The following is a 27106-nucleotide window of genomic DNA, read 5'->3' as shown; positions in this document are numbered from 1 at the left end:
CCTTCTGGGGGGCCGGAAAAGCACTGAAAAAGACTTCCATTTTCTTAATTAAAAAAAAAACAAAACCTGTTATGTTCTGCCCATTTGCATCTTCTCTTACATTGACCTGTTTTATGTTTATACTCCATGCTCATTAAAATGATCACAACTCTAAACATTTACTGAGAGAATGATTCAGGGGGCAAGTGCAGTAAAAATATTTAAAAACTTTTCTTGGAGCGGAGGTTAAGAAGTTACTCCCCACCCCACCCTCCCCCTGCAAATAGCCAAGATGGGAGGGAGAGAGAGAGACCGGGATAGGAGTGAGAGACCTGTGTTCCTTGGAGGAAGAGAGACATGCTTAGCACAGAAAATCCCAGTTGAACAGGCTGGCTCTGACTGGAAGAGGGCTGGTCCTTCGTGGGGGTTATTTAGCTTTCCTGCATGTTCCTCCTTGTTGAGACAGCTGTAGCTTGGTATCAGGGGATAATAAAGAAGAAATATTACCAGATTTCCAGTGGGATTATTTATAATACTTAAAATTTGTGTGTCACTTTCATCTTGGAGAAGATTATAAAAATATTACTATAATATTAACAGTCTTTAGTAGGGGGCATTAGCCCCCATTTTACAGATTTCAATCTGAGGTTTTCCGAACTGGGTTATTTGCCCCAGCCTGCCTGCTTTAGTGCTAATATAAATCAGAGGCTCCTGTGGTCCACGGCGGTAATTGAAAGCCTCTGATACCTATCTTTGGCCTGCCTTTTCTAACTCTACTGGAAGTTGCTCTCCTTCGAATAGGTATTTGTAGGTCTCTGAATGCCCTTTAATTCATTGGGGGAAATATCTTGTACCTCTCTCCCTACAGTTATTCCATATTAGAGAGTCACAAGTAAGACTGAGACCCCTTGAGTAAACTCAAAAGATGAAAATGGTTGGAGGAACAGAAATTAAGAGCATAGTTTTTTGTGTTTTGGTTTTAAGTAATGAACACTCATTTGTGACATCAGTGCTGATTGAGCTTATTTTAAAACTTTTCCCAATAGGACACACATTACCTGTACTTAACAGGAAAGCAGAGTTAAGAATCTGATATTTTACAGAGTTTTTTTCTTTTTGTTTGGGTCAAGCACAAGCGAAATGTGACCAGTTTAAAAAGGGAGGCCTAAGTGACCTATCTATAAAAAAATAAGGCCATTTATCTGTGTCAAATAGTATATTAAAAAGATACAGAATGAATTGTCTTATATGGAAAGACACACTTAATCCTAGATATGACTGTTGGTGGGTAAAAAACAAGTGTTTTTTCATTTTTAGGAAGGATAAAATTAAATAAATGAAGGTATCCAAAGACCCTACCAAGTGATAGATATTAGCTGGGCACGTTATGTAACATGCCTACTATCTAGGGAAAACTTTTTTTTTTTTAAGATTTTATTTATTTATTTGTCAGAGAGAGAGAGAGAGAGAGAAAGCAAGCACACAAGCAGGGTGAGCGGCAGGCAGAGGGAGAGGGAGAAGCAGACTCCCCGCTGAGCAGGGAGCCTGATTGTGTGACTCGATCCCAGGACCCTGGGATCATCACCTGAGCGAAGGCAGACGCTTACCCGACTAAGCCACCCAGGCGTCCCGGGAAGACTCTTTTTTTTAGGTCACAGAGTTTCAAAAAAATTTTGTTTGTTCATTTGAATGTTCATTTAAAATAAGCTCTACACCCTGTGTGGGACTTGAACTCACAACACTAAAATCAAGAATCGCGTGTGCTCCCAACTGAGTCAGCCAGGCGGCCCTGGGTCGTGGAGCTTTTTTATGGTATTTATAGGAAGTGGCTTCAGACAGCAGGCCATTGTGGGTACTGTTATTGCAGCTAGGACATCTGAGCGCCGCTGGGCCTGGCTAGTGGAGACATGAGAGAAATCCTCCAACTCCCAGCCTCAGTTCCCGCATTTGTAGAATGAGGGGGCAGGCTGGTTAGATCCCAAGGTCTCTTACACCTCTGAGATTGTGTGTAAGCTCCTGGGCAGTTAGCGGGCTAACATCCTCTTGTTACCAAGGTGAGTTTGGGCCTCTTCCTGGTGGTTTCTGTGTATGCAGTGAGAAGCAAACTGTGCATGGGCGTAAGGATGATAGCCACCTTTGTCCTTCTCCAGGAAATAAGAAATGGTGTGTGACTCAGACTCAAGCCCTAGGCGCTCGTGAAGTTTTTGTTACCTTTTTATGTTTGATGAGTCAGAAATGCAGATTCTTATAGAGTGTTACCAGATCTTTGATTAGAATCGCTTCAAATTACAGACCCCTTTCATGTGTAATGATTTTTGCCATTTGCCCTTTCATCATCTAATAGGATACAAGGACATTTTGATCAGTAAGAACCTTGGTCTGTTGCTTCATAAGCCCTTATTACACTAAAACTCTTCCTTTTTTAAACTTTTATTTATTAAGTAATCTCCACCTGTAATATGGGGCTCAAATTCACAACCCTGAGATCAGGAGTCACATGCTCCACTAACTGAGCCAGCCAGGCGCCCCTACACTAAAATTATTCTTGACAGAAAACTATGTGCCCACACTGACAGGACATCAGTATTCTTTAGCTGGGTGGGCAAATATAAGTACTGCAGGGTAGTTGATGCTAGAGTATTGTAAAACCTTAGGAGTAAGGACAGCTGGTTTATTTAATATGCACCAAGGCGATCCTGTGCACATGTGGGCCCGTGTGCACATACACACCCAAAGTGTGTCAATGTGCACACTCCCGTTTAAGTACTCTGTCTTGCTACTCACTATTCCTAAACTGCCAATTGATTGCTTCTGTGCTTTGGGGACTCAATCTCAGAGATGCTGACTGGAAAAAGAACGTTTTTGAACAGTTTCATGGAGGTTGGACTTGTGGAGATGCTAAGGCCTGATCCTAGTGCTAAGTGGTATATGAAGTTTACCACAGTGCTGTGCACAGATGTGAGGCTTGGATTCAGTTTGGAAATCAGTAACTAATTTATTAGGCCTTTTTTTTTTAATACATATAAAAATGAGAGTTGGCATGATCCCCATAAAGATTTTTTTTTCTCAAGGGTTGAAGAGTGGGCTTGGAGGGGGATCAGTGTGTTGGTCGATAGCCTCTGAGAACGTTTGAGCTTCGGAGTCACGCACACAGACCACATAGCTTTTAGACCTGCTGCTTGTCCCCATACCCGGTACTGCATTCCCCTTGACTCTTCAGTAAAATGGTTTCTTTAAAAATTATTTTCAATTGTAGAGAACACATAAAATTTACCATCTTAACCATTTTTAAGTGTACAGTTCAGTAGTGTTAACTATATTTACAATGTTAGGTAGCAGATCTCTAGAACTTCTTCATCTTGGAAAACCAAAACTCTGTACCCACTGAACCACCCCTCATGGCCCCCTCTCCTCAGCTCCTGGCAGCCTCCATTCTGCCTTCTGTTTCCTTGAGTTCTACCTCGATACCGCATGTAAGTGGAATCATATAGTACTTGTCTTTCTGTGGCTGGCTTACTTCATGATGTCCTCATAATGACTTAGCATGACGTCCTCCAGGTTCATCCATGTTGTGGCCTGGAATAGGATGGCCTTCTTTTTTAAGGCTGAGTAATATTCTGTTGTGTGTTTATGCCACACTTTTCTTTATCCATTCATCCATCAGTGGACATCTGAGTTGTGCACCCCTCCGCTCTTGTGAAAAATGCTGCAGTGAACATGGGCGTGCAAATATCTCCTTGGGATCCTGCTTTCAGGTTTTGGGGGGGGGGAAGGGATATATACCCAGAAGTGGGATTGCTGCATCATATGTATTTCTATTTTTAAGTTTCTGAGGAGCCTCCATACCGTTTTCCCCAGCAGCTGCACCATTTTACATTCCCACCAGCAGTGCACAAGCATTCCAATTTCTCCACATTCTTTACTGAAGCATTTATTATGTTATAAAAATAAGGTGTAGTGGAGAAAGGCACCATCGTGGTCACAATTTATGTTTTTCCCTGGTTAGATGGTAATTAAGAGGGTGATAGAAATGGTAATAAAAGGCATATGGAGAGGCGGTTGTAGATGAACATGTCAGGTTTCAGAAAAGAGCTTAGTCTCTCTCTTAGCTCACTTCACTCCTTACCTGTCATTAAAATTCTAGTTAAAATCAATGAATCCATTTGTCAGATGATTTTTTTTTGAAAAAAATGCCTCCTAAGTAAACTTCCCTCAGAACATCCTAAGAATTATAAAGAAAAGTCCAATGCAGAAAACTGAGAGTTTCCTGGGGCTGACACTGTATTTGATTCTGTGTTGGTCTGTGAGATAGGATCGTCAGTACCAGGGTGTGGGTCTTCATTCTTTCTGTGCTGGGACATGCTGGACATCAGAGAACATGGAAAATAAGTGTCATCTGCCACTTAGTAGGAGCCTCTTGGCTCCACCTTGGTGTTGGAAGCTGGAAGGTGAAATGGGAGAGGGGATGAAGATGGGCTTTTCCTGATTTTGAGCCCTGGGCCCACCTCCCTGACAGAGAGCTCTGAGAAATGCCTGCCACCTCCTTTGTCCTCAGCTCCTGGTTTGCCCTAGAAATGAAAGGCAGCAGGAATTCAGAAAGCCTGCTTTCTAATTTCTGGCCTGCGGTAACTTACTCTGTCTCTGGGCATGCCTCTAATCTGTAAATGAAATGGTTGGCTTAGGTGGGTAAATTTTGGAAGGGACCTTCTTGACACCCCTGAGGAGTTAGAGCTCTCAACTTCTTTTCGTGAAGGATTAACACGTAGACCCAGGAGTGTTATGGAAGGTGGAGTAGGCCCTGCAGTTCTCTGAATGGTGCCATCTCCCTCACAGAGCCTTTGCTCTGTTCACGCTTCTGTTCAGTGTTCAGGCTTCTGGAACAGCTGAGGCGTTTTTGAACAGTTGCTTCGTAGAGGATACTGGGCTGGGGGATGCAGAGTGAAGGTTATCCGAGACTTGCAGCTCCCCGAAAACAGGTTGTGATGTATTTCCAAGAGCCTCATATCCAGAGGACCTTCGAGGTTTTCTTGGATTTCGGATCCCTTGGTTTTTAGGGAGAAAATCAGAGAAGCCAGGGGACTGGCTCAGGGTCACAAGGCCAGTCAGTGACAAAAGCTGAGACTGGAGTCCCATTTTCCACTTCTCTCAAGTCCGTAACTGGTGCACTTTCCATTATTTTAATGAGGCTGATAAGACGGGTGCACAAGAAAAGCAATACTCTAGGGCAGGGCACAGGAGGTGCCAGGCGGGGGCGGGGGGCTGATGGTGCGGGTATAGGGTTTCTGAGAAGGAGTAGTCATGTCCGCTGGGATAACCTCGGAACTGTTCTTGGAGGAGGGACGCCTTGCCTTGGGCTTGGCTTATAGGGTGGAGAGAGCTCCGACAGAGGAGGGGAGCAGCCGGAGCAGAGGTGTGGAGATGGGAAGGGCCACAACTGGCGGTGGGATGTGGCTCAAGCTTGGCTGAAGCAGAGGGACAAGGAGGAGGAGACGAGGACTGGCATTATTGAGCGTCTGTCGTGTCAGGCACAGTGTCCGGTCGTTCGCCCGTGTCATCTCAGTGTCCTGAGTGGGGGAGAGACGCCCTGACCGTGCTTTTGTTGGAGGACATCACTTTCTCCTCCCGCCACCAGTACTCGGCATCTGTCTTCCCTAGAGGAAAAGTTGCACTTGGATCTGGTGGGAACGGGGAGGAGAAAAGTGGGAAGAGTGGTTGGTGTCTGCAGAGAAGGTCTCAGAGGTAGTTGACAGTTGGTAATTCTTTCATAGTAGGTCTGGGGCTGGCCTCCCAGTTAATGGCAGCTGGTGGGCTTGGTGCTCCTCAGTGACCGGGCTGACCATGAATTATTCAGGGCCTGTGCCCAGCGAGTGGCTGCCTAGCAAAGTTGTGTGGGAAGGAGGCTGTGTTATCTCATTGAGAGATTGGCAGAAGCTCGGGTGCTGAGGAGGAAGAAATGACTGCACCCTTAAAATATTTCACATTTTAACATGCCAGGGCCGCACCCCATGTTCCATAGCCCTCCAGCTGGGTAATTGGGACCCGCACTTCAACGAGGAAGAAGTAATGCCCCCCCACCCGTAATTAACAAACACAGTAACCTACACTCTCCTGTTGCTGTGGCACTTGTTGGCAGGGATTTGGCTAGGAGCCACATGAGAATCCAGATAAGACAATATAGCCACAGAGTATTCGTGTGGGAGAAATGCCGCTCTGCTCTGTTTTTATCTCAGCCAAGTAGAGAGGTGCTGTTGTTGATCCATTGGGAACGGTACTTTTGTAACTGTCACTGTTCTTCATTGTTACATGCTACTGTGTGTGCGTGTGTCCCTGTCCGTCTGTCCATTGGTCTGACCTATTTTCCTAGCTAGGTTGAAAGTGCCTGCGCAGAAATAACTTCTTATAACTTTGCAGGTCCCTCCAGTGTGGTCTGTGCTCCCAGATGGGCCTGAGCACATGTACACTGGTTGACCTTGACTCCCTGGAGCCCGGGAGGTATGGGGCCTGTGCCTTGACAATGAGGTTTGCATCCCTCCCCTCCCTCTTCCTTCTTCCCCCTGGGGCGGGGGATGGGGGGGCTGTTTAATCTGCTCTTTTCTAAAGCCAGTCTCTGGTAAGCTTCTGGAAAAGGTAACATGGGTATGAAGACCTGAGGGCAGGGTCCAGAGGCCTGTTTTCACAAAGAGTAGATCTGTATCTCCTGTCTTCCAGTTTTTTCCCACCAGGAAACGGCATCTTCTCACTGCCCCGTCTGCTTCCTTGTAAGACTCTGGCCCAGTGGCTGTGAACACCTCTGTGTGTCAGCCTTTTCCCTCCATGTTGGAGGTGGGAAGCAGGACCAAACATCCTGGGCAAGAGCAGGCCTGGCCCCAGCTGCATTCCTCAGATGTTCTTTTCCTTTGAACCACTCAGCCTCTAGCAGAGGAGCCCAGTCTTGGCTCTGGCTGGTGTTCTATTCACAGGCATAGCAACACCTGTTTGCCAAAGGTGGGGCCTCTGGACTGGGGCATTCTTTTGCCCATACAGGGAAGCTTTGCATGGGCAGATAACAGATGCGATAAGAATGCAGGGATAAGGTTTGGCCGGGTAGAAAATTCAATAAACTGCATTCCTTCCCCAGGGCCTTGGGTACTTGTTACTGAGTGTAATTTGCCATGTTTCTCCTTCTCAGCAGAGATGTCAGGTACTTTGTATTCAATTCTGCTGTGACCAGCTGAACAAGAAGCAGAAAAAAAAAGATATAAATGGGAATTAGATTTGCCCTGGTATTTCAGATGCAGCCATGTAACTAGATAATTTTGTAGAAGGTGTGCGTTTGTATGTGTGTTTATGGGAGAGAGGGGAAAAAAATCCGTATCTCAGGAATAGAGAGAGCAATTGCTGTAGATGAAAAATACCTTTAGTCTTCCCTTTAATTTTTTGTCTAGGTATTCTAAATCCTGAACTCTCAAATCTGATTAGCCCCACCTCAAATAAACATTGGCCTTTGTAAAAACATAGGCCCTTTGTAACTCGTTTCATAGTGAATATTGTATTCTTATTATCTCTGAGGTGTTACTGCTTTATTTTTATTAGGAAATATGATTTTGAATATGCCTTTCCCAGTATAAAATGGGGTGAGTGACAGAAGAGAATGGGGTTTTGTGAGTATCTCCCAGCTGGAGGACTGGTCTTGCCATTTGAATTGCCCTTGTTTAGAGATCCAGAGGGGTACCCGCTCAGGTCCCTGGCCTGAGATTAGTGATTCCACAGGAAACCGGCAACATCCTCCAACCAGTAGGCCAACCTTGGTGGCCAAAGATGGGGGTAGAATTAGTTTTTGAAATTTCTCTGTGAGGAGTTTAAAGACGAGTAACCATAGCTGCACAGAGAGTGCGGCTATCTTCCCAACATTTCTCTTTCCTAAGCATTTATCTCAGTGATAACAACAGCTCTATGAAGTTGGTCCTGTTGTGCCAACTTTTCAGGCTCAGGGAATCACGGAGTTAGAAAGCAGCAGAGCCAGATGCCTAGATTCCACGTCAGCCTTTAAGCGCCTTTCTTCTTCTAAACCCTGACCCAGATGCTCCGTGGGTGATGCTCTGGGAGTAAGCAGAGAAGCAGTCTAGGCCCTGATCTTCAGGAGCCACGTGGTCGTGAGGAAGCACTGCTGACTGCTTCGCGCTGCCCAGGCTGTGGGCCCTGTGTGTGCGGTGCCACTGGGGAGAAAGGAGACATTCTGGAAGGGTGGCGGGCAGCTAGCCGTGAACAGAAACACTAGTGTCAGGGATGTGTTCTGACGGTGGGACTTGTTGAAAATTGTCCTTTTCGGGAGGGCAGGGGAAGAAGGTTTCAGGTAATTCTGTTTTCTGGTTTTGACTGGATTTCATGGTGATATGCTTGGTTAGTTGGTTGAGCTTCCTGGTACGTGGGGCAGTTCCCTTTGAATAAGGGATGGGTTTTTAAGAATACACATAATGGAGGCAGGCTTTGGGAGAAAGGGCAGCAGTAACTAGATAGTTAGGGGGTGGGAGGCTCTCAGGGCATTATACGGTAGAGGGGAGGCAGAAAAAGAATGCCCACAGGTAAGGATTCAAGACTTCGAGAAGCGGGCAGGAGGCTGGTTGGAGAAGGGGGTGGGTGGGTGGGCGGAGAGGTGAGACAGATCCCATAAGCCTTAGCTCTGGGGAGCATAAATGCACCGGCATGATTTGGAGCCTGCTTCTCTATCTGGCCACACATTTTAGTAATATTATTTTGGTTTCCTATAAAGAAACGCTCAGGAGAAAAGGGCTGTGGTCCTCCAACTGTTGTCCGGATGAAGGAAAGGCAGATCTGGAAAGGGCAGAGAATTTGGCACAACAGTTTATATGTGAAACCTCATTGTGTTCTGTCCCTCCCTGTTCCCACCACTTTTTTTTTTTTTAAGATTTTATTTATTTATTTATTTGACAGAGACAGCAAGAGAGGGAACATAAGCAGGGGGTGGTGGGAGAGGGAGAAGCAGGCTTCCTGCCGAGCAGGGAGCCCGATGCAGGACTCAATCCCAGGACCCTGGGATCATGACCTGAGTCAAAGGCAGATGCTTAACTGACTGAGCCACCCAGATGCCCCTGTTCCCATCACTTCTTTCCCAGCTCTTGGGTTGGTTTTTCAAGTCCTTGAATGTGTACACATGCTATAACATCTTAGCACGTTGGCAATCCTCTCTGAAGCATCGCAATCTTGCTAATGTTTAGATGTTCAGGAAATGAACACTCCATAGTTTATGCTTTCAAGCTTGCTGTGATGCAGGGAAAGCGTTGTCTTTTTTCTTTCTTTCTCTCTCTCTCTCTCTTTTTTTTTTTTTTTTTTTTAATCTCTCAGACTTCATAAAGCCTCTTGGGACAAATACAGGCTTAATCTCATTGCTTAGTGTTTCCATTCACATGCAACATGCTAAATCATATAGGATCTTAGTGTATAGGTCCAAGTATGAGGAAAGGAACAAAACCCAACCAAACAAGACCAAACAAAATCCATTCACAACAAGAGAACCTTTAAAGTAGCAACTTCCATGTGAATTAGCTGAAAATGTGCCTGTTCCTGACCCAACTAAGTGTTGCCAAAGTTTCTGTGGAGGCTTGCTTGGGTTTTAGGTATCCTGATACCACTTACCCAGTTTTTTATGGTTTTTCTGAAAATCTTGTAAGCTGATATTATGCTCTAAATACATGGGGTAAACAGGGCTAACCTTGGTCAGTCTAGGGTCCAGGTGTGGCTCTACCATTCAACAGCTGTAGGGCCCGGGGCAAGGCATGGTACCTCTCTGAATCTCAGTTGCCTTGTCTGCAAAATGGACCTAATACCTACCTCATAGGTTTAGTCACTTGAGAAAATATATTCTTCTTAGAGCACTACAGATAAACTGTGGGTAGGACCCATGGTCTTTTGTTTTATTAGGTTAGAGTTGGGTAAATTCCTTTAAATTTCTTCTTTTCTTCCTTACAATGTCCCTGTCCTTTCCCTCCTGCCTCTGAAGGTAAGGGTACCTTCTCTTGGCTAAGGCTGGCTGCCCCACCCATACCTTTAAGCCATTTTCCCACGGGTCTTTTCCTACCTGTGCCAGTTCAGGGCTAAGACCTGTGCACAGAGGATATGCTCAGCTGGACGTGGCCCAGAGCCCCTTCCCTTGCTCCTTTCATTTCTATTCACCACCTCTACTTTCTTGCTCTTCTTCCCTTTGCTCTTCATTCTTTCGTTCCCGGTAGCCTCACTTCAGCTTTTATTACCCCCACTGACCTCCTCATTCACATACTGGATCACATCTTCTCTGACTTCTGGTTCCTTCTTTTTGCAACACATGATGTCATCCTAAGCCCATTCCTCCTCGAGTATCTCTTCCTTCTCCTGGATTGTCATTCCATACCTCTTTGGTACCTCCACTGTTTTTTCTTCTTCCTCACAGACCCTGGCCTTCCCCAGGGCTCTGTACGCAGCCACTTGCCTCTTACCTTCCTTCCCAGGTTTAAGCCCACTACAGTCTCTCTCACTGTGCATGGGACTCTATCCTCAGCCTTGAGCTCCTCCTCCATCTCCTTGACTGCTTCTGGACCTGTCGCCCCTTGGTGCTGCAGGTAACTCAGATTCAGCGTATCCATAAAGAAATGTTCAATCCTTCCCTCCACCCTGCAGCCAGCTCTAAAAACCCCAGAGTCTTCCGCAACCGTAGCCTTTGAACCTCCCACCCATATACAGTTGGTTACCAGAGTCCTATGGATTAACTCTTGCATCAGTCTGTTCCTTTTTGTTCCTATTGCCTCACACTGACTAGTCCTTTGACCTGGAGAACTCCAGTAACCACTTGAGTGACCTTGCTGCTTTCAGTCTCTCTCCTTTCTACCCATTCTAACTGACCACTGCCAGATTACTCTTCCCTAGAGCCCAACCCAGACCCCATCCTCCTTTGGCTGAAAAGTCTCCAGTGGTTTCCTGCCCAGGCTTAGTTCCCTCAGGGTTTCCGTCCTGCCTGACAGTCCCTCATGCTCCAATCAAAGGGTAGCACTCGCTGGTGCTGTTCCTGGGACAGTACAGTTGGTGCCTTTACGTCCCAACCACCCTTCCCCAGGAGAGGAGGCTTCCCCCTTTCCCAGCCTGTTGCTAGTCTACCTGTGTTTCAAGGTTTGGTCACAATGCCAGTCCCTCCTGGAGTTGTTTCTGCCTGTCTTCCTAGGCAGTTGTGTCTCTCCTCCTTTAGCCCCTATCTGTTTCTCTGGTGTTGGACTGTTTGCATATTTGTCCCATCTCCTTTGGCCAGGAACTCGCCCAGTCATCTCTGAATCCTCCACTGGGCAATGTACCTTACACACAGTTGGCGTCCAGTAAATACTGAATGGACTAAAGAATGAGTGCCTCTGGCCTTCCTGGACCTCCTCCCCACTGCTGAGTTGGAGGTGGCCAGATGAGTCCTCTTCTTCCCCTGCCCCATCACAGCAAACAGATTCTCACTTCTCACCTCCTGCCCCTGCACGGTTATTAAACCCTTCTCCAGCCTCAAAACCTTTCTTTCCAATACTTGGCATGTGTTCACTCTGCCTGGCTTGTTCTGAGTCTGCTCTTTACTATTGAGTGTGGCTGTCCTAATCCCAGCCTCTAACCCCATCACCTAGTACGTAACCTGGCTAATTAGAAAGCTTATTTCACCTACTTCCCCATACCAGAGGAAGCTGAAAGGGAGACTCCAAGAATGGTGACTCATACTCTATTCACTAAGTGGCTTAAAGATTAAAAATAAAGCATTGTAAATTGGCAAGCACTTTGCAGTCTCATTGTCTTGGCCCACAGCTGGACACTTAAGAGACTTAAAACTTCATATTTAGTAGTGAAGTATGTTTTAATATCAATATATACTGTATTTAATATTAATATACACTGCATTTAATAGGCCTGTTAAGATCTTAATTGAGAAAATTCTCCATTCTACTTTTTGTAGCTTTGATGTGGTATGTGGGGGAAAATATGTAAGAGGTATTTTGAAAAATACATTCCTATTTTGAATAGAACGATCGTTGTCAGGGTATTTTCACATCATTCCCTCACTGACCTTGTAGAGGTAGGTATTAATTATCCCTGTCTGACAGGGGAGGTTTAGAAAGAATCCAGGGTTTCTTCTAAGGTCATAGGTGATTAAGAGCCTTGGCCAGGACTAGAAACTCAGGTCTTGAGAATCCTCGTCCGTTGCTTCTTCCAGTAACCCCACATTTTGCCACATTCCTGTCAGCATTGTGAATTGCAGCTGTGGGTAGTTAAAGGGGCTTACTCTACATCCTGGATGGTGAGAAATGCCTTCAAATCCTGGCCCTGGCTTTAGAAAGCTAAAGATTGACACTGGGTGTATTTAAAAGCCTCTGTTGTAGATGTTAGGAATGGGAGTTGCTCAGTTGAACAGCTAGCTAGACTTTGGGTTTGTTTTAACTCTAGCTCGGGACAGGATGCAGTTGCTTGAATTACAAGTGCCCTGGGGACTAAAGTAATCCTGGAGTGGAGGCCCACCTCTTTAGAGCAGATTGGAATCCCTTAGGAATGAAATTACCTTACTCAATGAGTAATGCTGCAGGGCTCCATGTTGGAAAAGCCAAATTTGTGATTTGTTGTCTGCCCACAGTTAGTTGTAGAAGGTGGGAGGAAAAAACTAGGGTCAGTTATTTCCCCAAAATACACCTTGATCACTGTTCTTTTCTCTGTAGAGGTTTTTTTTTTGGGGGGGTTGAGATTGGTGGGAGAAATTAAGGAATGTTTTAATATCTTCAAGAACCCAAAAGTTCAGGAGCTTCATTTTACAAATCAAACTAGGATTTGAGGGTAATTTCTGTTCTTTTATCTCCCCATTCGTTCGTAAACTCCTCAGGCCAGAGATCCTTGAGGTGTTTACCTGTGTACCTTTCTCCCACAATGCCTTGCAAATCAGTGCTCCCGTAAATCTAGCATTGAATTCGTTTTACAGGGTCACTGTTACAAACCTCCCGCTAAATATCTCGTGAGGGCCGCAGAAGTCTGTTGAGATTTTTCTGTGCGCTGAACTTACACCTCCCCTCGCTGTGGCCCTGCACAGTGCCCAGAGTGACTTTGTCTCATTTTTACACTGTGGCCGGCCGGTCGGCCGCCGCGTGGTTGGCGCCCGCGCAGTGGGGACGCCGCGCGCACCCAGGTGCGCGGCCCCCGTGCCCGCGTTATCTCCGCAGACGCAGAGCAATGGGTGAGCCGCGCGGCCGGGGACCTGCGGGGCTCCTCACCCTCCCGGGCCGCCTTATTTTCGTGTGATAGTAATCGGAGACTTTTCCGTTACATGAGGCTCTCAACAAAAGATTGTAATTCCAGCAGCTTTGTTTGGGAAGGTACCACCGCGGCGGGCGCGTCCTGGGCCGGGCCCGGGGGTCGGCGTCTCCGGGGCGGTGGAGGCGGCACGGGCCGCGCCGGGGCCGCCTGTGGGTGGGGGGGCCGCGGGCCGGCCGGCCTCCCCCGCGCCCCTCCTCGTGGTACAGCCTGCGTTTCCTCTACAATGCTGTTATGCTAATCAGGTGACATCACCGCCCAGCGCACGGAGAGTGGCTCCTGATTAAATTACAAACCGGCGGCCGCCGCGGGCAGCCGAGAGGAGGTGTGTGTACTGCTCCCGCGAGCTCCTGGGCTCGGCGACCCGGGCATGCTTAGGATTGGCCATATTTAAAAAAAAATTTAAAGTAGGATTTGCACCTCCTTCCCTCCGTCCTCCCGCCCCTCCTCGGTGATTTATTTCAAGCTTCTAGTCGGGAGCCACAAAAGGAAGGAAAGCAACAAGGAATTAGATTCCCAGAGTGGTAACTCCTGGCCGCGCTAGGGTGGACTCTCCAGCCAACTTCCTATCAGATCCGCCTGCTGGACTTCCAGACCGGAATGGGGCTTGCCTAAGGTCCAGCCTTTTTCACCGGGGCCGGGAGCCAAGTCGTGCGGAAGCTGCTGTGTGTTGGATGGGGGTAGGAGGGGGCCGCAGCGGGATTTCCACCGCGTAGCCCGCCAGGGCGGTACGCCGGGCATAATGGAATTGCAGAGGACGTCTAGCATCTCAGGGCCTCTGTCGCCAGCTTACACGGGGCAGGTGCCTTACAACTACAACCAGCTGGAAGGGAGATTCAAGCAACTACAAGGTAAGCCCCCGCCTCCCGAAGGCCAGGCCTGCCCTGGGGCTGTGCCTACGGGGGTTCCGAGATTTTATTTGTGCCATATGGTACGTGACCCTAATGAAGACGGGCCGCCGCACGGCCCGGCCCCAAAGCCTCTGGTTGGCTGCGAGCACCCCATTCACTCCTTAAAGGAGACAGTTTCTCACTCTACTCTAGAAAAGCCACCATTTGGAGTCCCTTTCTCTCTCTCTCTCTCTCATCCTTTTGGCTCTCGGTTGTCAGGTATCTGCTACCCACTGAGTACACATTTTCTGGCCTTTTAGCTATCTTTGCAGCTCAGTGGATCAATGCTAATAGGCCTGTTAGTATGCAAGCGTTTGATTCCGGGTCGCCTCTGTCTCCCAGCCCCCCAGCCTCTTACCTCTGGGAATCCTAAAGGTGTAAAGTGCACTGCTCGACACCCAGTCCTGTAGAACAATAGCAAGGGGGAGGAGGGAGTGGTCTTTTTGTTCCTAAGCCTTGGGTAAATTACAGTTTTGATTCCAAAGCCTAATTTTAACTCTTTTGATGTATTGTGTTGGGAAGAGCCTTCCCATCAATTTAGTAGGCTATGTAATTTATAATGAAAGCCAGTTATTGTCATTCCAATGCTATGGGTTGGATTAGTTGGATCAATTACAGGTTTCTTGGCGTCTGTATTAGTCTCAAATAATTGAATGAATCCAGTATTTTATCGCATATATTTTTATGGAGAGCGGGGTCCTGTGTGCAGTAGTGTGTGGGATGATGGGTGTGCAGTAGTGTGTGGGATGATGGGCCTGCAGCCCACTGCTGGGGTGGCCCCTGCAGCCCTCCGCTGTCCCTGCCCTACCAGCAGGCCTGGCTGGAGGTTTCTCAGAGCTTGTACATGAAAAAAGGGCTCATAACTGAAAACAGAACTCCTTCCGTTTGGAAACCCCTGGAATCAGTAGTAGGCCAGGAATGGCTCTAACTAATGTGAAAAAGTGGCCTTCACACACTGTGTTTCTTATTTTAACGCTTCTCAGTGCCACCAGTGTGGTTCCCGTGAGGAGGAGGAAGGAAGGAAGCACAGCTCAATCCTAGAATGTTTTCATTGGGAAGGGGAGGGAGGATATATTTCATTCACAGGTTTATTTGTCTTGTGAAAGAGTTGACAGGAGTGACACTTTTCTGGAAAACAAGAGGCAGAACAGGACGTGATTTTAAACATTGGCTAGTCTGTGCTGCATTCCTGGGGCAGTTAGCTAAGAAGAAGCTCCATTTCCTCCAGGGAATGGTTGGTCTTTGCTTCATTCTCTGAGCTCTTTGAAGGTGGAATTTGCGTTTTTGGGAAAATTTGGGGTGGGGGGGCAGGGAGGTAGGGGGAGTTTGCGGATGGTAAAGGGAGGAATGGTGGTGTGTCTGTTATCTTCTGGGTCTCTGCTGGAAGCCCCACAGTTTTAGGTTTTGAGAATTCAGAATGCACCTCTAGTAAACATCACTGAGTCTCCCTGCTTCGTTGTGTCATACCGTCGAGGAGAAAGCACCCCAGTGGTGGATCCTTGATCAGAAGACCTATTACCAGTGTCCAGTCAGCCCACTCCTGTAGTCTCAGAAAAAATGCAAAGCCAAGGAGAAGATGTAAGAAGGTGTGGGGGGTAGTGTACTCACAGGCCCACCCGTAACAAAAGGCTGTTACCTGAAAGCTTTGAGGATGGTTGTAAAACTGCTCACTGAGAAGGGTGGAGCATACCCACAGGAAATGTCTTAAACTGTCCTCTCTGGATAGAGGAAAATTTAAATTTAAAAAATCACCATGCTCCCCTGATATTTTTGCCTGGTTACTGTTTCTCAAGGAAATCCCTTCAAAAAGGGTGGGCTTCACATTTTGTGTGGTAGCTTTTTTTTTTCTTTTTAAATGACTTTTGCTCCCTAATGTAGTTTCAGATAACTTTTTTATTTCTACATATTGTGGTTTAGGAGTTACACAAGTTTAGTGTTGGTATTTCTATAGTAGAAAACCACCCATGTTGAGGAACTGAGAAAGGGTGAATTAACTTTCAAGTATGGTGGATCCCAAGAGAATTACAAACATGGTATCCTCCTTAGAAACAAATGGAACTGATGGCATTTTAAGCAACTTTAGGGAGAATTTTTGCTAAAACCTTTCCCATCCCTACCCCCAGTTTGTATTTGTCATTCTTCCAACCACCACATCTTTGATAATGTGTAGATTATATCATCTGATTTAATTTTATACATACCTCCAAAGCTGCCCCTCCCCCTGCTTTTTTTTTTTTTTTTACTCTTCTGAGTATCATCCTTCCTAGCACTTTTAACCCAATACTGATAAACTGTGGTCCTTTGAATTGATTTTTTTAAATGCCCGTTAAATGAATTTATTCATTTAGCGTCTATGTTGAGAGTCCAAGAGTACTGTGATTTTGTGGGAGATATTTCTGCATTTTTGCAGATTTCAAATATTTTCACACTGGATCCTAAAAATTTCGAGAGGGGCCAGGGGATGAGATATGATGTTCCAGCAAAGGGAAGTATGATATTAAAATGTATTGGGTCTCCTTAGATAGTAAGCAAATAAGTATGACTTATTTACAATCTGATTTAGGGGACTGAGATGCGGAGTGATGTCTTTCACATTAGTGCTCCTGGCATAAGACAAGAGACAGGACCTTCAGCCTCTGATGGCTTCAGAAGTTAACCACCAACACCCAGCACACCTAACAGACACAGAGTGCATGCTTTGTCTCTTTCAAATTGTTCATCTGCAAAATTAAGTTACCACCTTCCTCAGAGCCTGTACATGTACTTTAAAGTTGGATTAGTTTTTTTCTTTTTTACATAAGAGAGAAATGCCGAAACAAAAAACTCAACCTCACGTGTTTATAAAAAATGTTTGTAGTAACAGGTTTATGATACCTTTTCTCCAGTTTCCAATCAGTCAGCTTAATTCTTTATAGGAGAATATTGCTGCTCTTGTAGTCAGAAGCTGTTGCTTGTGCCTAAGGTGTAAACTAAATTCCAGACTCCTTAACTTGGCATTGCACCCTCCCCCAAATGGCCCTACCCCAAGGACTTCCTTTTTGGGCTTTTAATTCCAATCCAGTCTTCCAGGTAGGCAGGCTTACAGCTCTTCATAAAACCAAGCCCTGGGTTTTGGCTTCATTGTCTGCCTTCTGCCTCAAATGCCCCACCTATCCATTTACCTATAGTAGTCATTCCTATAAATTTTTAAGACTGCTCATATTCCAGTTATTCCATAAAGCTTCTGTCTCCTCTGTTGGGGTTGGTGGGAAAAAGGTTTCATTGAGTGCTTACCATGTATCAGACATGTTAGTAGGAGCTTTATATATGGTATCTTATCTTCATAACACATCTGTGAGATTTTAAAGATGAGAAGACACATAGCTTGACCGGGGTCACAGGCATTATTGAGCTCAGGCTGCACATTGTGCTTCTCTAACCTTCTCCTCGACTTACAGATATTAATATTATTTTGTTTCTGTAATAATGACAATACTAATAATAACAACAGTAATGAGGTTACATTGTGAAATGGGCACCCTAACCTGATTCCTCTCTCCTGCCTACCTGCTTCCAGGAGAGCACTGATTCTCTTGGCCCGGGCAGTGGAGTTTTAATGAAGACAGGATCTAGTTGAAAAGCATCAAAATGAACTTCTGCCTTCTTTGCAGCCTAACCCTGACGTCTAGCACCTGGTATTTCTGGAGAAGGTGCTTTTTCTTAGCTGTTCTGGCTAAATGACCTTGTCCCACTGTCTAGAAAGAGGGAGTAGTCTGTCTGTGGTGGGACATGGAGACTACAGAGCAGTTTATTACATGCTATCAGAGTTGCCTTGTTGCCTTTTTTTTTTTTGGTCCTAGTTTCTTCTCTCAGGGAAAAAATATTGCTGGTCTTGTCCCCACATATTGTGAAGAAAATTTATTCTAAAGTTTTTCAGAACTTGCCAGTTTGTTAGGGTACCTAGGTGTTTGTCTTGCATAATGTCTTAAACCTTATAGAAAGAAGATTACTGGGCTTACACCTCCATCTTGTCATGAAGAAACTTTTAAAGGTTTTAGATATAAAGTATTAGCCTTCAAATATTTCCCATTGTTACAGTGAAAGATTTGGTGACAAATGATAACTCTTATTTGGGGGTGAGGGCCAAGAACTTAAGAGCATTTCTGGATTTAATGAAAACATAAAAGATTGGCTTTTTGGTCTGGATACCTGCCAATACTGTTGCTTTTCTAAGCCCAGATAACTTTGCGGCACAAGTCACCAACTTAAAAAAATATATATATCTTTTGGGGGCGCCTGGGTGGCTCAGTTGGTTGGGCATCTGCCTTCAGCTCGGGTCGTGGTTCCAGGGTCCTGGGATCAAGCCCCACATCGGGCTCCCTGCTCACTGGGGAGCCTGCTTCTCCCTCTCTTGGCCATTCATGTGCCCTCTCTCACTATCTCTGTCTCTTTCTCAAATAAATAAATAAAGATCTTTAAAATATATATATATATCTTTTTTACCAGTTTACCAGAGTTTCAGCTCACAGTTTTGAAGTTCTTAACAGGTTTGTGAATTAGAATTCTTTTTGAATGCTGTAGTGATAATAATAATTACTATTAATATGTGCAGCACTTAACTTTAATATGTATCATCTTGCATAATTAACTAAATGAGATTATTCAAAGTACCTAGCATGGGCTCTAGTACATAGTAAGTTCTAAATAAGTGTGCATTTATTTAGTATTAATAATAATTCTCTGGGGTAGATACTTGTTTTTTTATAGGTAAATAAGTGGGTCATTGGGTTAAAATCAATTGGTATGAGGTTACATCTCCAAAATCCAGGTTTTCTGACTGCAAATTTGATCTCTTCTAGGACCACAAAGTGTGGGTTAGGTTTGAGCCATAGCACCCGCTCCCTAGATATCATGAATACTTTCTAGTGGCATGGAAAATTAAAGAGCTCAGGACCGCTCAGATTTCTGGACATGCGGTGTTCTCAGTTTTTGGTGGGCCAGGAACTCTTAACAGTCAAGGGAATACTGATTCCTTTAGCTTAAATCCAGTGTCTGACATGGATGTCCGTTAAAAGGACTGTTGGAGGCCAGCTAGGAAGAAGAGGAGGTGATGGATTAACTCCCTTTGAGGGAAAGAGACCATTTTTCTTAGAGTATTGAAATGGGACTGAATGACCAGACTGCTAAGGAAGCTTTCTGATGACTCTATTCTTGTCACCTCTTCATATGCCTAGGGCCTGGAAAGGGGTCTGCTCCACTGCATCTCCCTCCGTTTTAGTCTCTTTCTTTGGTTTCCTGAACTACCCCTCCCCTGCAACACTTGGGCCTCCCTAAAGCTGGGCGCTCATTAGAGCTCTGTGCAGAAAGTTTTGGGATTTGACTCCATGGTGATTTGGCTCCAGCTGACATTCCAATGCCTGCTCCTGATACTCCTTCCTCAACAGTATTCAGGATTCCCTAGACCTACCCTGCATTTTCCTGCCCTCGAGACCCTGCTCTTTAGGTTTCTTGCACCGGGAATTACTTTTTCAGTCAGGATTATTACTTTCTGAGTTTCAATTCAGGTGCCACTTAATTCTAAGTATTCCCAGAAGGAGGGGAGGTCAGAATCTCTGCTTGGATTCCCTTCCTGTAAGATTTAAAGTTGAAGCACTTGTTCATTTTGTGATTTTTCACACACTACTTTTGGTTACCATTGATTTACCTTTTTGGGTTTTTTTCTACATTTCACAAAGTTTAGGGGCATAAAGACAAAAGTCTGATATAACCTGTCTGACAGATAGCAGTTACCAAGTCTGTTAAAGAGTAAATAAATGAAATTGTTATTATGGACTGCTTTATTGCATTGGTTCTTGGCAGCATCAGTGTGATCTGGGAATGTGCTAGAAATATAAATTCTCAGGCCTGACTTCTGAAACTCTGGGGTGGGGCCCGGCAGTTGGTGTTTTTATAGCCTGCCAGGTGGCTCTGGTGCATACTCAAGTTTGAGAAATGCTCCCTTATTGGATCATTCCTACAATCTTTGTGATTTGGTGATTGGGGGTGAGGGAGGGAGATGGGGAGGAACTGACTCCTAATGGGAGTCACTCCTAAATTGGACCAGATATTCTGATTTATTGAGGAATGAAGAGTTGTGAAGAAGTATGTTTAGAGTAAAATTAATAGTCGAAAAGGCATTTAATGAGTCAGGAATGGCCTCTCTCCCTTGAAATTAGAGAAGCCATTTAACATCTGCAGGCCTCAGCCATCTCATCTGCCAGAGGTGCTAATTACCTGTCCCAGTTGCCCACCGAATTGGTGGGAAGACCAATCCAGAAAGATCTAAGTTTAAAAAAAAAAAAAAAAGATAATAGTATTTTCAGCTTCTGTGGACAATTCAGTAAGGTGTCTCGTTTGTTCCATTTAGGTTCTTAGTAAAGAATCTGTTGCATTTCACTTGAAAAACAGAAATCCCCACAACTTGGTATCTGGAAGGGAGGCAAGTGGCACCTGGCCACGGCCCTGTCCTGGATATCTGAAGATCTGGGCTGCTTCCTTACCTGAATACCTGTCAGGTTTACCGTCAGGGTTGCGTTGAACAGCAAATGCCATAGTCTATATGATGCTCCCTTGAAAGCATCTGTGTACTATTAAAAATGTCAAGTGTGGTTATTGTTTCCATCATCGTATTTTCTTTTAAAGAAAACTATATATGGATGAACTGTAAGAAGTCCAGTATGGCACAGCAGTTTAAATATGGACTTCAGGGTTTGTTTTCCCCTCTTCTGGAACATGACACGAGTAGTGACAAAGCTTCAAGTTTTCAGTTCACGATAGCTTTACAGGCACACCTCTCTTCACAGCTGGAATCACACTTGTGCATGTTTGCACAGTCAGTCTGGTAGGTCTCAGCCGTTTTTAGGTTTTGGTGTCTTTTCTCCCTCTTGCCTGACAAGTTTCTGTCAGTTGTTAGGCCGCCAGCTATGAAAAACTAATGACAGATGAAATAAGTGATAAGGGCATTGTAAGCACTTTTCTTCAATAATCTTTGCCAGATTGGCTTAATTAGAACTGGCAGCTGTTAAACCACTTCATGGGTGCAAAGGACTTGCCTTTTATTTTATTTTATTTTAAAGATTTTATTTATTTATTTGACAGAGAGACAGCGAGAGAGGGAACACCAGCAGGGGGGAGTAGGAGAGGGAGAAGCAGCTTTCCTGCTGAGCAGGGAGCCCGATGTGGGGCTCCATCCCAGGACCCTAGGATCATGACCTGAGCAGAAGGCAGACGCTTAACGACTGAGCCACCCAGGCGCCCCAGGACTTGCCATTTAAAAGCTCCATTGTTGGTCACTAATCTGGGCAACTTTAGAGCAGGAAGAGTCGAAGAAATAAAATAAAACTGATTTTAAAGATAGATGGTTTGCTTTTTTGTTCTTTTTGTTTATTCACAAAAAATTGGTGATTGCCTGCTTTTCAATGAGAACTGTCCCCAGTTAGGAAGTGTGTGAGAAGGTGTTCAGCAATGCCGGAAATGCTGGTTGAGCTTACAGAGGAATAGAAGCAAGTGTACAAAAAACTTGTTCCAGGTTAGGGACCCAAGGTAGGGAACCAAGAGGTGTGGGACCAGGGTAGGGGAAGTGGAGCAGGTTCAGGGTGGCCAGAGTATTTTATAGAGTGCAGAGCCAGGAAGGGCAGGTCGGAGAGGTCCTAGAAGGATAACTGAAAAGCCAGAGGACGTGTGGTCCTGGAATCAGGTTAAGGAGTTCAGAGGTAAGTCTCGCTGTGGAAAGCCACTGAAGGATTTTAGATAGCAGAGTGACTTGTTCTGACTTTTTTTTCCTTCCGAAGAACGGTGTGTCCAACTACTTAGTATGATGATTGCTTTAGAGGGTAGTGGTCAAGAGAGAGGCTGGAGACCAGTTGGGAGGCTGTTGAATTGTAAGGTGACAAACTTAGAAACAGCATAGACTCCTCGAAATTTGAACTGCAAGGTACTTTGAACCTGGTTACTTAGTGTGGTCTGCAGATGACCTGGGAGTTTGTTAAAAATCTCAAGTCCAGAATCTCAAACCCACCCCGGATCTACTGAGTCAGAACTTAGTTGTAATAAGATCCCCAGGTGGTTTGTATGCACGTTCAAGTGTAAGAAGTGCTGCCTTGGAAATAATCTCTACTTGCCTCCTTACCCCGATGAGCAGAGAGGGAAATAGTCCCAGAAAGGTTATGACCTTCCTGAGGTTTTAAAGTTTATGTGTTTTTTTAGGAAGTCTGCAGTAAAGGTAAGATTTTCGTGGGTTTTTTTTTCTTTTAGGTAAACTAGAGCATTTTAAAGTAACTATAAAAATACTCTCGTATCTAAATGTGTAAGAGTTAAAGTTTAGTATTACCCTAGGAGATAACAGGGCTTTAAAAGCATGGTTGGCTAATTCCTAGCTTTGTAAATCTTTGTAGAATTTGGCTGGGATTTTCCTACTTGCTAATCCTGCAGTTTTTGAAATTGGTGCGGTTAAAGCACAATTTCTTGTCATTTACCCATTTGGTATTAATGGAGAATTACAAAATTACAGAATTTTAGTATGGTGTTCTGGGAAGTAGAGTCTTGCTAAGTCCATACCTGCTTTATGACTTCAACCTTTTATATACTCACCTAGCAGCGCCTTCAGGTATGGCTGTAAAAGTGGATTTAAAATACACTAAATATCTGTTACTTGATAAGTGCTCATTTCCTGTGAGTCTGCAGGTGAAGCTTTAAAATTAGTGGGTATTGATTAGATAGGGGAGAAAAAGCACCTGCTGAAACTTGTTGGCTGGAAGTTTTTGCCCCTTCAAGAAGAAAGAAAAGGGATGGGGGAGATAAGTTACTTCTCTTCTCAAGTAGCACCACTCCAGAACCTTCCTGATGGAAAGGGCACAAGTAATGAAAGCAGTAGGACTAAAGAGGCCACTCAGATGATGTTCTTACCACAGCTGGATTGATGGTCATTATTAATGGGCAAAGTTAAATTTCTAGTTCTTTATATTAGTCCAAAATTATTCTCATGTAATAATTATTTCATAGCCAAATTATGACACCTTCAAAGGAAAGAATAGTTTAAGATCCTGCAATCCCTGGGGTGCCTGGGTGGCGCAGTTAAGTGTCCAACTCTTGGTTTCAGCTCAGGTCATGATTTTGGGGTCCCGGGATCAAGCTCAGGGCTCTGCGCTCAGCAGCGTCGAGTCTCCTGGAGATTCTCTCTCCCCCTGCTCATGTGCTCTCCCTCTCTAAAATAAATAAATAAAATCTTAAAAAAAAAAAAAAAAGATCCTGCAATCCGAGCAGATTTAAACTTTTCGATAGTTCTTACCTATATGCAGGTATAATTTAACCTTATAATCATTATATAGATTCCATTTTTGTTTTGTTTCTGTTTTTTACTTAACATTATATCATAAACTTTCATATATGGTTATTTCTGTGCCTCTTGCCAAATACTGCCAAATTGCTTTCCAGATCAGGGCCATCTTTTTACTAATCTGAGCCTGTTCACTCATCTCTGTGATGAGGGTAATACAACTTTTACGAAGTAAGCTTGTCCTAAGAATAAGTGAGGTTCAGGGCACCGGGGTGGCTCAGTTGGTTAAGCATCTGTCTCAGCTCAGCTCTTGATCTCAGGATCATGAGTTCAAGCCCCACGTTGGGCATCATGCTGGGTGTGGAGCCCACTTTAAAAATAAAAATAATAGTAAAAAGAGTAAGTGAGGTTCTCCACAGGAACTGTCACATTCGCTGGTACCTGGTGGGCCCTCAGTAATCAGTGGCAGCCATTATTACAGGTCCTGGTTAATTGGCAAAGCAAGGCCCAACAGGGGCCAGTCTTTTGAACTTCAGTTGGGTATCTTACCGCACCCCCACCCCTGCAACCTGTTCTGGGTGTGGTTTCCTTCAGTGTGTTAGAAGAGTGGTTTGCCTGAAAATGCACCCAACTGAAACAGCCCCTTTTATGTTCCCCTTTAGAAAGTATCCAAGGCTGACAGCAGTCATTTGAGTCTGATGACTTTTGATGGAGGTTGAAGGTCACAGTAGTGCTGGCTCTAAGTTCATAAAAAGCATCTAGAGCCGTTACTGCCAGAGCCAGAGCATCCACCACTTTGTCAGAGAGAACTACTGTAGCCAAACTTATATTAACCACCCTCCATAGATTGGTGAATGCCTCTACTGTGTGTGCTTTTGAAAGGCCTTTCTTAGCCTTTCTCTGTCTCCCCCAACCTTGTTTTCAAGAGGCATAGGGCCTGTAAGTGGCAAATCCAGTAATCACAGTAGCAGGGAGAAACAGGCCAGCCTATATTTGGCTTCACAAAGGCCTTGTGAAAGATCTGGTCTTAAAGTCTCTTTTAATGCTGAAATGATGCAAGTGGAAAGTTAATTTGAGGATCACCGAGGCATGCTTTATTCATGAAGAATGTGAGCAAAACATAAAAAGTCTGCAGGCTCTGTTCTTCTCTGGTGGTAAGGAAATTACATAGGCTTTGTCATTATTTGGGTGAATTTGTCCCCCCCCCCCCCCACGGAGTGTAATTGTGATGGAATTTTGGAGTGAGAGCTGTCGTGTAAGTACAGGCTGGTTGGAGTGTGTGTATGTTTTGCCTGAAATGCTTATACAAACCATAGACCTTATTTTGGTGACTCCCATGATGCGCAGATAGTGGTTATCTTTTGGAATGTGGCCTTGGCTTTTTTAATTAGGTTTTTTGTTTGTTTTTTTTTTAAAGAAACTTTGAAGGTCTATTTTAACGTATATGAAGTCTTTGAAAGTCAGCCTGGTCTGTTTGAACTGTTAAATGCCAAAGAGTTTCTGTAGATCTGTAGTTTGAGTGTATAGTAGTTGAGAGGTGAGTGAGAGGCGAATCTAGTGCAGAGCGTGTTTCTGATGCTTGAAAGTGGTGTCCTGATTTCTACTGAAGGAGACGTTTATTCCTACAGAGGTTTAAGTGACTCGCTATAAAAAAATTCAGTCTTGCAGTGCTAGAGGGAGATTATGCATTATCTGCAAACAACTGCCAAGTAGATGAAATCCCAGCTGCACAGTCTGTGGTAGAGACTGGGTGGGAGTGGCGGGGGGGAGCAGAGGAGGAAAGCCATCAGAACCTGGCAGGGATGGTGTGGTGCAGAGGGCCATCGAGGGCTGCTGGAGGCTGTCTTCAGAGTTAGGACATTTTATCTCAGAAACACAGCCTGGTGGAAAGCACTTGGACCCGGGAGTCACATAAGCCAGCATGTAAATCCTGACTTCACCATTGACCTCCCTGGACCCCATTTTCTTGATCTGTTAAAAACTGGGAAAAATTAAATAGCCCTTGGGGTGGCTATAAATCTTAAATTAGTATATCATATTGCTTGGTTGACAAACTCATCCCAGTTTGAGCACTGGCTGTTCCTTCCGAGCAGTCTCCCCAAGTCCCAGGCGAGCTAGACGGTGGGTCGCCATAGTTATGTATGAAAGTGCCTATGACCGGGTATGGAAGACACGGTCTGTGTGTGTTTGCTTATCCCTGTGTGCATTCCTAGTGCTTGGCACGTGAGTAATGAACGAGTAAAGTGAGGAGGGTAGTAACACATATGTAGTTGTTTTAACGTGAGTTAGCTGCTCTTCCTCCCTGTGGCCTCTCCTCCCCTGAGAAATTTGAGGTGCCCCCCGCCACATAATAAATAATGTGTTGAATGAAAGAGTGAGTCACATGGTAATGGTTTTCCTCTCTGATGTGGCTAAACCATAACTTCAGGAAGGGTTTATCTGGGTCTCTACTTTTTTGATAAAATGAAATTTTGATAGGACCTAAGGAACCTCCCTCATGTAGTCCCTGTAGTCTGCAAGGTGCTGGGGAATTGAACTTTGGTGAGGAGGAGAGAGGGAGGCCCATGGTACTGAAGTACTTGGAGAGATAGGAAAGTGCATTAGACATCAGGTTGTCTCTTCTTGCTGTTACTGTTTTTACGTTTTCCCTTTGAGTGAGAATGGGGCAAGAGTAGTTGAACCAGAGCAACTTAGGGTCACACTGATGTAATCCAGTTACATAGGTAACTGGAAGTGTAAGTGTACCTTGTGAAACTGAAATCCATTCTTGTAGGTGTGGTAGCCATTCTTTCAGATTTTTATGTTGTGTGACTGTAAAATGAAGGCAACTTTTCTAACTGCAGATACGTCTTTGCTCACAGTGATGCAGTATGAGTAATGTTTTTCTAGAAGCCCGGCAGTTAATAATACTCTGAGCAAATAGAGGCAGGGCCTCGGAAATGTAGATACCAGTTTAATGTGCAAGCTTAGCCTTTTAAACTGAAGAAATAGCCATGAGAAAACTAGTTTTGGTCAAAGGACTGCTTTCCAGCCCTTAGTGGCTTCCAATCCCCTCCCCACTCCTTAAAAAAAAAAAAAATCTTTGGTTTTCTTCTGCAAATATATATGATTTCAATTTTGAGATGGGAAGTTATTTTTCATTTGAAACACAAGGAAGCAATTTTTAAAAGTCCTACTCATTCAGCAATGGCCTGACTGTAGCCAAGCTTGACTAGGAGTTCTTGGCCACAGAACCACATACCGCAGTCCTTATCAAGGTAGTGAATTCAGTTGGCTTTTTGGAAAGGGAGGGGCCTGGAGTTGAGGGAGGAGCCCTGCAGCCCTGGCCTGCTGGGTAGGGTCTGGAGCTGGCTGCCTGTGGGCCTGTATGTGCTTACCCGTGTGCAATGGTCAGATGGGAGGCCGGTCCAGATACCACTTTAGCCATTGTTGTCATCCAGTGATTCTGAAGTGACCTTTCTTACCTCATCTTCCAATGAGCTCATGTTGTCTGCAAACATAAGTTATGCTATGGATTCTTGCTCACTTTTTCTTTGATAAGGAGCAGCCCTTCTGCTCACCAGTTGTTTTTGAAGAGGAAGCCGAGGCACTGGTCATTCAGTGATTTTAGCAGTTGATTTGTGATCTCTCTTTATCCGTCCTGCCCGGTGGGAATTTT

General features: G+C 44.9%; 1 protein-coding gene across 3 annotated transcripts in view; it reads left to right on the top strand.

The window, feature by feature from the left end:
- SPTBN1 (spectrin beta, non-erythrocytic 1) overlaps positions 1-27106 on the top strand; it is a 140755-nt gene that overhangs the window by 18911 nt on the left and 94738 nt on the right. The window contains exon 1 of one of the 3 annotated variants that reach the window (XM_028103773.2): positions 13558-14117. The exons of 1 other annotated variant lie outside the window; for it this stretch is intronic. In XM_028103773.2, the coding sequence (XP_027959574.1) occupies positions 14009-14117 (109 nt within the window). In that variant the 5' untranslated portion in view covers positions 13558-14008. Of the gene's footprint in view, positions 1-13557; positions 14118-27106 lie in introns of those variants that run through there. One more of the 3 variants, XM_028103772.2, reaches the window with a different exon arrangement.

The sequence above is a fragment of the Eumetopias jubatus genome, unplaced genomic scaffold (genome assembly GCF_037043125.1).
Source record: "Eumetopias jubatus isolate StellerSeaLion01/CBP00866 unplaced genomic scaffold, mEumJub1_p1.0 scaffold_9, whole genome shotgun sequence".
In the NCBI taxonomy this organism is placed as follows: domain Eukaryota; kingdom Metazoa; phylum Chordata; class Mammalia; order Carnivora; family Otariidae; genus Eumetopias; species Eumetopias jubatus.
The sequence above is the reverse complement of the archived record's forward strand: the minus strand, read 5'-3'. Positions and strand labels throughout refer to the sequence as shown.